Source organism: Plectropomus leopardus, chromosome 20, assembly GCF_026936395.1.
Source record: "Plectropomus leopardus strain MGB_pleo_1.0 chromosome 20, ASM2693639v1, whole genome shotgun sequence".
Taxonomy (NCBI): Eukaryota; Metazoa; Chordata; class Actinopteri; order Perciformes; family Serranidae; genus Plectropomus; species Plectropomus leopardus.
Window position 1 is genome coordinate 26,151,270 of NC_142195.1, and position 13,000 is coordinate 26,164,269.

General features: G+C 37.5%; 1 protein-coding gene across 9 annotated transcripts in view; it reads right to left on the bottom strand.

Moving 5' to 3' along the window:
- Positions 1 to 1,365: 1,365 nt before the first annotated feature.
- Positions 1,366 to 13,000, bottom strand: part of tcf4 (transcription factor 4) — a 279,930-nt gene continuing 268,295 nt past the window's right edge. For all 9 annotated transcript variants that reach the window (XM_088071478.1, XM_088071481.1, XM_088071476.1 and 6 more), the window contains one exon: positions 1,366 to 10,874. In XM_088071478.1, the coding sequence (XP_087927604.1) occupies positions 10,826 to 10,874 (49 nt within the window). In that variant the 3' untranslated portion in view covers positions 1,366 to 10,825. The remainder of the gene's footprint in view (positions 10,875 to 13,000) is intronic.

The following is a 13,000-nucleotide window of genomic DNA, read 5'->3' on the forward strand; positions in this document are numbered from 1 at the left end:
ATATCGAGGAGGAGTCAAAAAGGGCACTTGGCTCGACCACTTCAGACCACTAGGATTTTTAAAGTGTGATTTGTGGTCCCTTTCTTTTGCCAAGTTGCTCATTGGGTTTTATTCTCATGTTCTGCAGAGAAATCAAACCGATTTCCTCAGGTGTCAGAGGTTAAATGCTTATGAAAGGCATCTGAACGCACCACAAGAAAACTGATGTCGATTCAGTCTTAAAGTTAAGGGTCATTATGAGACAATCGGTCTGAAAGAAGAGCTAGACTCAGTAAATGAACATGTTTGCTGTTTCACATACCTCTGCAGGTCATGTCTGTCTCCGGTCGTCCACACAGAGAGGATTGTTGTTTTTAGTTACTTTACGTTGTTCGGCCTTTTACTGAGGAATCATCTATATTGTGCCATTATTTAGGCTACTTACATTTTTAATTTTTTTCTATGAAATATATATCTATATAAATATGTATATTTTCTCTATGGCAGTTTGTGACTGTCTTGCTATCGATCCTTGCTGGAGCGCACTTGATTGCGTGCACAACCGCTTTATCGACCACACCTGTGACATTTATCCGGTGCTGCTCTGATTGCTTTGCAGCCTCTGTTTATCTGTGAGCTACCACTTGTTTTTACATGCCCTGATGAGGCCTGTGAGGCGTAAAGACCATCTATTAATAAAGGCATTTTAATTTTTCACAAAGCAGTGTACCTTGGATTTTTTTTTCTTTGCCTTTTGATCACAAAGGGAAGTACAAGACTAATATCTCGCTACTTTTTCACTGTTTGATTTCTTCTTTCTCTCAGGAGCAAATATCAGCATTTAAACCTGAAAGAAATAGTTATGACATTTAGTGTGATAATTAGCAATATTGCCTGTTATGAAACTTTTTGACCATATTCCCCAAAAGCAATACTGAAGATTTATACACTGACAAGCATGCACTGCATGTCATTTCCTTTCCATATTGTAAAGCAGTGATACTCAACTCATAGCCTGCAGGCCAAATCTGGCCCCCAATAGAGTGACCCCTCAGCTATTTTCTAATTTACAATAAAAATAAAATGATTCAAATTTTGTACTTAAAGTGTCCATAAGGTAACCAAAATGCATAAAACAGCATCAAAATGCAGCTATCTAGAATACCTGAAATGTCCTTAAATCTAAAATGTCCTATAATCCTTAAAAAAAAATCATGAATAAGAAATGCCCTAAAATCCTAGAAACGTTTTAAAATCCTAAAAACATGCATGGGGCCGCTGCGTCTGGCCCCTGCTCTGCCGTCATTTTGTAAAAGTGGCCCCTAAGCAGAGCGGGTTGAGTACCCCTGCTGTAAAGAGTAAAAAAGAAAGAGGCATTCAAAGCGCTGCATTATAAAAATGGCACATTTATTGCTACAGAACGGTCATGAACATGAACCTCATAGAATCACTACAAGATGAGAACCAACAGGCAACGAACGGCCAACTGTTGGGCTGGTACGAGGAAGAATAAAACCCTCAGCACAGAAATCAAAAAGAACCTGTTCCCCAACACCTCCTCTGATCTGGAATAAAAAAAACAAAGTAATAATAACAACATCAACAATAACAGCAACCATAAGGACAATAATAATTATTTAACATAAAAAAAGTAAAATAATACAACATTAACCAGAAATCATTAAGAAAATGGGAGTGTAGAAAAAAAACACATGCACCAAAAAATACAATAAAATAAAGATTCGAGGCACTCAGCCACACACTGGGGAAAAAGTGTAACTGCTGTATTTTTTTTTTATTTTTTATTTTTTAATTCTACTTTTGTCTGATATTTTGTGTCGTCATCTGTTGCCAGCTGCGATGGGACGTCCCCAGCTGTGACCTCTAACTGCGACCCATCACACAGGAAACCTCACAGGCTTCAATAAAACGGGGTTCAAATGAAACATCTTAAAAGTGTAATAAAATAAAAATAAATCATTTCCATTCATCACTTTTTAACATTTCCCAAAAAAATTACAAAGTGGATTTTTTTTTGTACTTATTCCATTTTTATACAGTAATCTGACCTTTTTATTTTTTACTTTCTTTTCAGTATTTGTAATATCAAAGGATTGCCCCTGCAAAAAAAAAATTAGCCAAATATGCTTTTAATTTGTGATTAATTTATTTTAAATTTTGCCTCTATAATAGGGTGCACTACTCCATAGCAAAAGAGCACTAAACAAAGGAAGCTTTAACAAAAAGCCCAGGCACTGATAACAGGGTAGTTCTGCTATACGCACTTTTTTCTTTTCCATCTCTTTAACTAAATTGCATCACAAGGAACAAAAATAAAGAAAAAAAGGCCACAGTTCATATGTTTTCACCTTTGCGTTATAATACTGAAAAATGAAACATGTCTTTAAAAATGAAAAGTAATACTTATGAACAATCACTTCAGTTGACTCTTTATTTGTGCTTGCTGTACTCTAGGCCGTTTGAATTTTTCTTTAAATTTTGATTTTCTTTACATTTTTCAATATTTTTTTCTTGGTGTAATTAATTTTGCTTATTTTTTTTTAAACATTAAATATTCTATTTGTTGTTTATTGTTGGAAACTACAGTGTACTGAAGGCTGTTGCAATTTCTTTCTTTTACATATTAATTTTCTTTACATTTTCAATAAATTGTTTCCCACCATTATTAATTTTGCTTAAAATCTTCCACTTTTAAAATTTGTCGATATTCACACCGTACAAATATACAATTAAAAAACTTTAAAAAGTTAGTGCACCAGCTGCCTTAAAAATTTTAAGCTGACTAAATCTGAAAAATCTGCAATAATTCAACCTGTCTTCTAAAATTAAGTCAATTTAAAAGTTCTAAAGCAGCCTGCTAACACTTTTCATAGTTAAAACTTTTTGTTTTTTTATCCTGATTCCTAACTCTTTTTAAACAATTTATAAATTGTTCGCCAATTCAAGTTTTCCTTGAAGGCTGAAACAATCAACCAGTTAGGGTTTTGCAGGTGAATTACAATATAGACGTTATCATGTTGTCACCACAAAAATACGGCTGCAAAAATGGTGAGAAGCTTGGATGAGATGGATGCAGATGTGCAGGTTGATCTTACAGAAACTGCAATTCTTAAATCGGCATATTTCACCAAGTGGGATAAAAATTCTGCACTTTTCAAAGACTCCATCCTGTAGCCATCCGTCCTCCGCTCATTAAATGGTCATTTCACCACAATCCTTTTTGTTTGTTTGTGTTCCTATAAATCAGCATCAACTTCACTAAAAATCCTGGACCTGCCTCTGCACAGACGCGCAGAGATGAAACATCTTTTCCCAAATCTCTCCTCGAGCGTCCTGCATGTTTCAGATCTGATCATCCGAATCAGCTGCGTGGCAGCAGGGAGGGATCGAAAGGGACAAGAGAGTTTTAGGAAACAGTCTAATCTGGGTGAAAATGTATGATGGTAAAAACTAAAGGAACATAGCAATTTATGTCAAATATTTCACCAGTGAGAAATTAAAATGTCAAAAATGTGTCGACAGAAGTTTACGGAGCTTTTAAACCACAAATTTCATACAGTGAAACTTCGAATATTTCTTTATAAAACAGAGCTGATTAGTAACCTAAAAGGATTGTCTCAAAGATGATAAAATCTTTTGGGGATAAGATTTTTTTTATTTTTATAGCCATCAGGTAATAGATCCCTCTGGAATTTAAATTCAATTTTTAAATAATCTTTGAAAAATTAATAATCTGATCAATTTCAGCTTGGTCGGCACAACTAAATAAAACTTAAAAATTCCAGTGTGGTTAAATAAACTTAATCCAATGTGAATTTAAAAAATTAAAGACACTCCAGTATAGGTAATTTATACTCATTTACGAATATGAAATTTTACAAATATTCAATTCCGAAATATTAAGAAGGGATTTCAAACATTGACAGGACTCTTGTTTTCTGTTTTTCTTCTGGCAGTGGATATTTGTATATTTTAAAATTTTTGTTATGTAGAGATGTGACATGAGAAAGGCTCCTTCATTGTTCATTTTGTCATTTTCTTTCAAAGGAATAGTAGCAGTTTTCTGAAAAGAAGTGCCATGTTAACATCCATATTTATCGTTTGTATAAAATACTTAGAATTTGTCAAACTTGTTTAGTGTCAAAAAGTGACAAATAAATGTATTATTATATAAATGTAACAGATTTTTGATTTGTTGTGCTACTGATGTTGGTTAGTGCTCATGTCTGGAGTTTACCCGAGTGTTTTTGTTCATTTATTCGGGAGTAGCTATAATAAGACTTCTGTTTCTAACGTTGCTGGGAAACAAAGGACAGGAGTGGCCGTTTTGAATTCAACTCATTATTGCAGTAAAACTGGTACAGAGTAACAGATTACAAAGCTCATGGCACAGTCACTGAAAAAGAGAAATGAGGTGTGTATGTACAACAAGGAGGGAAAAGGAAAAGAAAAGTTAACATTTTGGCTAATAGAAACATCAGGGGTAACATAAAAATGAAGATACTGTAAATCGGGAGATGACTTGATTATACAACAAAGAGAAAATATGAAATGAAGCATCGCAAAAATAACATTACGTAAAAAATACATTTAGCACTTACACCGACAGATTCAATCCTAGTGTTTAACCTAGGTCCGATTTCAAAGCAGCTTTTCCTTTTGACAGAAAGCTCAATTTTAATGGCAAACACTAAAAAACAAACGACTGAAAACTGCCTTGCACACGATCTGAAATCTTTTTGGGGAAATAGCTGATAAGATTGTTTGCTGACGACCTGCTCATTTATATTAGTGACACTCCAATCTTTCACAGAATTTTTATATATTAATCTTGAATCAGGTGCTGAGGGTGTTTCATTTAATCAACATTTACAACCCATCTTGAAGAAAATAAAAATGCACAGGAGTCAGAGCCGGCCCAAAGCCACCACATAGAACGAAAAATAACTGAATTTGTGAATGCTCTTTGGGTATCTCACTTAATTTTTTTGCCACAATTTGTGTGATAAAACATTTTTTTTTAATTTTGTTATACTACCTTATCCTTTTTGGGAAGGTGTGTATTATGATACGGCCAATTTTTAAATAAAAAAAAAAAAAGTTACAAAATCAAGTATCATAATTTGAAAATTATAACATCTTGTGGGGTTTTTTTTCCAAATAAATCTGCATTTGTACTTTCCGTAAGAATAGCAGTTTACCGAACAGGTGCTTTTTTTAAAAAATGTTTCTTTATCAGTTCAAACAGCTCAAAAAGCCTTACGCCGGCTCTGACACCAGCGACTCTTTGTGCAAGCAAAGACAAAAACTTGACTTACACTTCAGAAGGTCAGCAACCAAAACCACAAACAGTACCGACCATCACTGACCAAAACTAAAAGTTGGCACCTGGCTACTGTAACCGGACGAATACAACCTCACTAAAAAAAAACGAAACAAGTTCATCATCATCATCATCATCATCGCCTCTCACTGGCAAGTCCTCACCCCACAGAAACCCCACAGAAAATGTTTTTTTTGACTATTTACACATTTCTCTGCAAAAAATACAATTAAAAATGGTAATGTCATGAGGCATGGAGAATTAAACAAATATCATATATCTTTTATGATTTCTGATTCCTCCCACGAACCCTCAAAAGAATGCTCCCCACAGATATAAACATAATGTTGAAAAATTAAAAAAAAAAAAAGAGAAAAAAAAATGATTCTGATCTTTTGACCTCACTACATTTTCAATGTGACACATTTTTTCAACACACACTGAATTTTACTTTTTCATATTTTAACAAAAAAACCGATACAACATATTTCTAAAACACAAAATAACAACAGTCTACATGTAAAAATATAACTTTTACATACACAATTTCAAAATAATGGTAAAGTTTGCCATTTTGTTGCATACAATTTACAAACGTCTGTGTGTTGTTGCCTTGGATAGATAGCAGTGAATGGAGCTGATGGAACTCCGGTCCCATTTTGTCCTGCGCGGGGTGCCGTACTAGTCAGAGGGTGTTGTCATGGCAACAACAGATAACACAACAAAGTCAGTTGAAAAGTTATAACACTGAGGGGCCTCGCCAACTTCTGCCAGTTCAGTCTTTGAGAAAATAATTCCTCCCCAAGCAAACACTCCTTTGCAACAGAAAATAAAAAAATAACAGAAAATGGCACCCTCCTTATATATCGTATATACTTTTTTGTACATTTATATATAGATTGATTTATTCAAATAGATTCTTTTCCAGTTTCCGTGCCTTCCTGTTGATTGGGTAGGATTTTAACCGCGTCAAAATGATCACCGACAGAGAACAATGCTGTCGGATAACGAATTGTGTTGGTTTTTTTTTTTGTTGTTTTTGTTTAGATTTTGTTTTTTTTTACATTTTCTATAATAGACATGTAAACCAGAACAGACAAAGAAAAAGTAATAAGAGAAAAGATTTTTTCTTAAAAAAGAGAGAGAGAGAGAGAAAGAGAGAGAGAGAAAAAAGAAAATCTGTTTTACAACATACGACCACACACTTTGTACTGAAGACTACATTGGCTTACGGACAAGCCGATCAAATATTGATAAAAAGCTGATAAGCTATAATACAAGAAGAGACGCGTTGTTCACCATGGAAACAGGGCTGGGGCTCGGAACAGGATGGGTCGGGGGTTATGGAGGACTCAGGGGGAGGACTGGGAGGGATGGGGGCTTGTCTTGCTAAATCAAGCGTCTGTCTCAGTGGCTCAAAGCCAGAACACGCTGTCTACTTACATATAAGCGTACAGTACATTAAATACAGTTTAATTTTTTTTTTATCCAAAAAATACTTTTTTTTCCTTTTTAGCTTTTTTTAAATTCCCAGGTCTGGTAAAAAACCTGACTGCATAGAACCTAACGACTAAGAACAGGTTTCCCTAAGCTTGCATCCTATTAAAAGACCAGGTAAATGTCCTCCTCTGGCAACTCGAATGATATGAACTCTAAAAAGGCACATTGGTAGAAGTGTGAATGTTCAAATTGCATCTGTGGGACCGCTTAGGTGGGGCAAGAGGCTTGGAAGAGGGACTAGGGCTCCGCTTTAGGGCTCATAAGGCTAGGGTCAGCAGAGAAGACAGGACTGGGATCAAACATAGGCCTTGACTGAGGAGGGTCCAAACTGGGGTGAGGGTGAAAGGGGACTGTCAGATTGACACCAGACAAATATTGGACGATATTGCAGATATTCCAATTACTTTTGCTGGAGAGTAGACCTTGATGCATAGCAATGCAAAACTTTTCTTCCGAATTTATCTGATCCTGATTTATTTGTTCGAGTTCTCGCCTGTTGATGACTTTTGTCACGACCAGCACCGGCTTGTCCTAATCCGGTCAATTTCGTTCCTGACTCGCTCTCGACTTCTATCAAATTTTTTACACAACAAACCTTGGCAGGTCGAAGGTCAAGAGGCAGCACTTTGAAACGCTGAAGTGATATACTGCATTAGTTAGGCTTGTGGATTGGACTTGCCTCAGACTTAACTGATCTGGTTTAATCCAAATATGCCAAATTTGAACAAAAGTTTTAAATTCATATTAATATTGTGCAATCAAGACAATCCAAATTTATGAACCGTACATCAGGCTTTCTGGACTCAGGACACTCAAGAATATACTGGTTTTATTCTGGGGGCCAAGGCTGGCCACAAGTGCTGCTGACTAGTGATGATGCCGAATCAGCCAGTCTGAAATCCTAAAACCTACTCTAATCTGGTAGGCATATAGCATATGATTTAGGATCTGCTAACATTTACTTCTTTGGGAAAGAGGCACCAATTGTGCCATCATTCAGCTGCATGTCTAGCTAATCTAGCTGGAAATAGTCACATTAGGACTCCTCTCCACTATGGATGTCTGATTTTCCAGTCCCATCCAGTCCAGACAGTCCTCTTCTCTAATGGGAACCCACTGGGACTGCAGACTTTTGATTAGATCTGAATCTCTAGTCTCTATTATATCAATCTAGGCACCCATCCGCTATTGGTCTGACAACAATTAGCCTCTGGGGGAAAATATTCTGGATCTGGAGTAGCAAGTGGATTTACGTGCACTTGCTTTCTTGTGCACCTATCATTTTAGCTTAAAAACAAATATTTGCATATAAAAGCCAACCAATTTTTAAAAATCATTGTCAGATGATAGTTGGGCTGCACCTCAAAAGTGGGAGGATCGAATTGTCAGACCGAGACCCTCAGTCGACTCAGACTGTTTCAAGTCGAGTTGTCATTTTCGTCTGTGAACTTCTGGGAATGTTTTGGTCCCCAGATTTTGCTGCGGATTTCGCTCGCTACTCTTTGCAGCTGTGACATGCTGCAGCGGCACGGAGACAGAAAGAGATCGCAATTTAAAGTGAAGGGAAGTGTGGATTTACAACTCATAGCAAGTAGTCTCTTGCTTTTGTTGATATTTAATGTTGTCAAAAAATGTTGTGCATTTGCGATCCGTCTTTAACGCCATTAGCTTGTTTACTAATTACACAATTGTCACTGTCAGACTTTAAAACTTTGTATGAAAAACACGAATCATCAAATATCCGTATTGAACTGCCAAATTAGATCCAAGTGGCATAATTGTGAGTTGGGTACAGCCCTGGACAATAGCCGATGGGTTCTGAGATTGCATTTTTTTGGCCAATGCGTTTACTTTCTGCTCAAACGTTATAATACTGCTCTACAGTCCAACTACAAACGACCATAAATGAAAGCTAGAATACTTCTTATAACAAAATGTTATCCTGTTGGCTACAGATTATCCATGTATAGAGATTACTGCGATGTTGTGCACTGCTAATGAATGACCAATGAAATCTGATGGTCCTCAAGTATATCTGACCACAAATGTCAATCAGAAAGTCCCCTAAGGTTGGAACCAAGGGTAGGGCGAAGTCTGAGGTCGAGATTTAGGGTTATGATCAGCCAAATATTAAACCAGGAAATGAGGGAATCTATTGAATCCAACTCAGGAATGCTTGGACAACTGCTGCTTGGCCCCCAGAAGAAAATTATACACCCCTCACCCTGATGATTGTTCCCTTGCTTCCCCTGCAGCGTCGTCATCATTTAGACCTCTAGACTCTCTTTTTGTCCTCCTCTCCCTCCATCTCTAGTTCCTCTGGATGTTCAATCTTTTCTCCTTAACCTTCCATGACTCCCAAAACTCTCATTTTTCAGGCCTTTAAGATGTCCAGAGCACTCGATTCAAGTAGATTGTGATTCAGGGAATGTGCTAAACGTGGAATTCACTTCAGTGCTCAGCCCGGCCCTCTTCCCTCTCATCCAGCCATCCATCCAGCATTTCCATCATCCGTCCATCCTCTCAACCATCTGCCCAGTAATCCTTTGATGACAGCAAAGGCCTGGACACCTTTTCGAACTCTGCCCGCTCTGCCCATGCTGATAAATATCTGACAAAGGACTGGATGTTTGCTTGCATCTGCACTACAAACCCACGACAACAATCTCAGATGAAGATGTTGAGAAAAGTCTTTCTTTCCTGCCGCATTTAGAAGTACACTTTTTCATTACTGCATGATTCTTCCTTCACGTTTTTCTTCCGATAATTCCTCTACCTTCAGTAATTTTTAACACCCCAGTCCCTCTGGAGTCGCTCACTGATTGATTGATTAACTGATTGATTCTTTAGGTATTCTCTTCCTCCCAGTAGATACACACGGGCCATTTGGGTACAACCGTTCACACCAAAAAATTTCGTACAATTTTGCCACTTGCCAACAAAGTCAACATGGCTATTAGCATAAAACACTAATAAAAATACATAAACGTTCAGATTTTTTTTAAACACTGACCATCTACTGTAAATGTCTGCAGGTTTAGAGGGAATGCATTAGAAGGGGAAGAATTAGTTGCCCCTGTTTAGCCCCGTTTCCTTTGAGGCATCTATGATAGTCAAAACTAATTTTTTGTTCATATGACTCGGCATATAAAGCACCTAATATTTTCATTTCAATTGATACTTGAACCTGTGAAAACGCGTGGTTGGCACGGGGGATGTATGAGCGGGCAGCTTGCTTCCGTGATACCTCCAGGAATTTTCCTGTTCTCTTTTTTTGTGTTTGCTTTGCTTCTCCGTGTGTATCTATCTGACTGGTTTGCATCCAAGAGGAGATCAGGCACAGCTTCATCCACAGTGTGGCGTTAGATTGCCATTCAGTCAGAGACGCGCCGAAGCTGCATTCAACAACAGCTGCGCAATGTTGCTTAAAAAAAACAAACTCTTTAAACACTTTGTGATATGTTTTGCTCCGTTCTGAACAACCCTCCCCAACCCGTACCCTCCTCACTGCCCGCGTCCAGTTGCACTTTTTCAACAAGTTTTTTGTCATTTTTTTTCCTTTTCTCGTATATATATACTATATATAGAACCCTTTTGTTCTTTAAAACTGGGAATGCTGATAAAACAAGAAGTACAAGAAGAAGAATTTCTTGGATGATGTGATTCCAAAGACGTTTGTCCATTTGCTGTCACTTTGTGTCAAAAGCTCCCACAAACTGCCACTTTGTAGCAGCCATGTTACAGCGGCCGTTTAACGTCTCCACAAAGTAGCATCCAGTTCACTTCGGCTGGAGATGCAAAGTGACGAAAGCGACTAATGTGACTCTGCAGTTCGTGTTCTCGACAGAAGAAGGAGACGAAGGTGAAGAGGAGGATCAGAGACAGACGAGAGGAGAGAAGGAGGCCGATCTGATTGGTTAGGCCGAAGATCCAGAGAATCTGATTGGTCAGGCTGAAGCAACGACAGGGTTGATCGATTGCCGGGTTGTCATGGAAACGCCGTCAGAGGAAGTGGTCGCTCATCATCTTGATGAACTCTGGCACCTTGGACCTGTAGAGACAAAGAGAGAAAAAAAGGGGAATTAGGAGTCACGTAAACAATGTAAACACAAATAGAACAAATTAGTCAGCGTGAACTGGGCTAAAATTATATTTCAACAGCGAAGTACGTGAAATTTCACCTCATCATCCATGGCCAACTGACTGACAGGGAAAATTAAGCTTTTTGTTAAAGTTACTTTGTGTCCAGAAAAATAGCCAAATGACTGAAGCAGCTCTAAAACTGGACTTGTCGGAGTCTGCTATATATAAAAGGAGGTCATCTGCATATAGCGATAATTTAGCGGTATTTATTTCACCCCATAACAAAAGAAAAGCAAAAAATATTAAGTTTGTGCTGTCATAAAAAAAAGAGCTCAGGGAGTGCAGAAATAAAAGGGGATCATGTTCTGGGGGGAATGAACATCCCCAATGAAATCCATGGCAATTAAGGCTAAATCTGTCTTGAAACTTTGTATTTCTTATGTAGAAGAGGAAAAGGTCCACACTGAGCAAATTACTACTATTCATCCATGAAAATCCATAGCTAATTTCATGTTTTTCTGGACAGCAGTACTTAATAAGGATGGTTATCATTTTAAAAATTACAATACCATAGTCACTTTAACTGCTGCTGGTTTTGTTTGCTTGTGTGTGTGTTTGTATTGTGTATTGTATTGGGTTGTACATAAAAAAAGGGATAGCTGTTTATACTGTATTTGGTTGTATATAAAATTGGGATAGTTGTCCATATCCTGGCGGTTTGTATATACAATTTGGGAAATCATTTATGTAGAATGTAAATGTGTATATAGGGGTAGGAATAAATAAATGTGTACTTCTTCTTACTCCTCTTGAGCGTGTGATATTTAAGTTAAACAGGCTTAAGTATTTGTTATTGAGATTGATATATAGGTTTTGTATTGGCTGTCTTTTTTGTCCTTTTGTTTTTGTTCGTTGCACTTGGACATAAAGCTTGTTTGCTTTCATTTGTGTATTTTGTTTTGTTTCATGTTCAAAATAAAGAATCATTCATTCATTCCAGTACCCTTAAAATGACACTGATACCAACAGAGTACTTAATTCAATATCCATAACGTACATGATGGTATGGCCATACTTTCAAACAATTTAGTGGCATCTCAGTACGCTGAACTGCCAACTCCTTCGAATACTGTCTTGACTTCACCACACTACAGGATGGTATATAGCTGCTGCTGCAGGAGTGTGAGCTCTGCACCGAGGTTTGTTGTGAGAGAGCGGTTGCACACACACAGCGACAGGGCTAACTGTTTGCATGACAAGGCTAATGCTAAACATTGAGCTGTGTCAGTGTCCGTTTTTTGGGACCATTCAACAGCTCGGTGTCTGATGTTAGCTTAGCTCGTGCTACCCGGGCAGATGTTGAACTGACCGATCACCAGGACGAGAGTGGCTCCTGTGATGGCAATAACAGAAAGTTTACTGATCTGGGGGTTAGTCGAAATGATCCAGGACTAGACCCCCGGTAGAAAAAGGTAAATGCAGTTATCATTGCATTGGAGACATTTCCATACTCCTACCTGGAACTGTTTATCTTTTCCTTTTTTTTCTTTCAAACCCTAAAGGTATTGAGCACAAATACTCAGTGCATGATTTGAAAATGATCAATAGGAATGTGAAGTATACATGCAATGCAGCGATGCGCTATAGTTCAAGGGTACATCACTGCTGGGGTGTGGTCTTTATCTTTTTATGAGAATGTTGCTTTACAGGAAACTTCAAAATACTTTGGGCCCAGATATATCTGTCATGCATGTCACTGAAAAATCTGAATGTATTTATTAATACGTCATATAACTCAGGATGCATCCTTGCAGGATTGAAAATAGTAATAAATCTCTTTAAAACGTTGGTGTTTTTGGTCCTTTTCCTTGTACTTTAAGTCGATAATGTGCTGTGCAACGTTCACAACCTCAAAGCGGCACAAACCTTCTGTGTATATATACAGAAGAAAGGACATTACTTCATTTCTTTGACTGTAAAGCTTCTGTAGATAAGAAACTTGTGTTTTTTTACTTAGGTCACTGCCCCTCCTTATCAAGGACCTTTGCTACCTCAAGAGATCAGGAAACACATTAGTGAACCTGCTCCACAAAT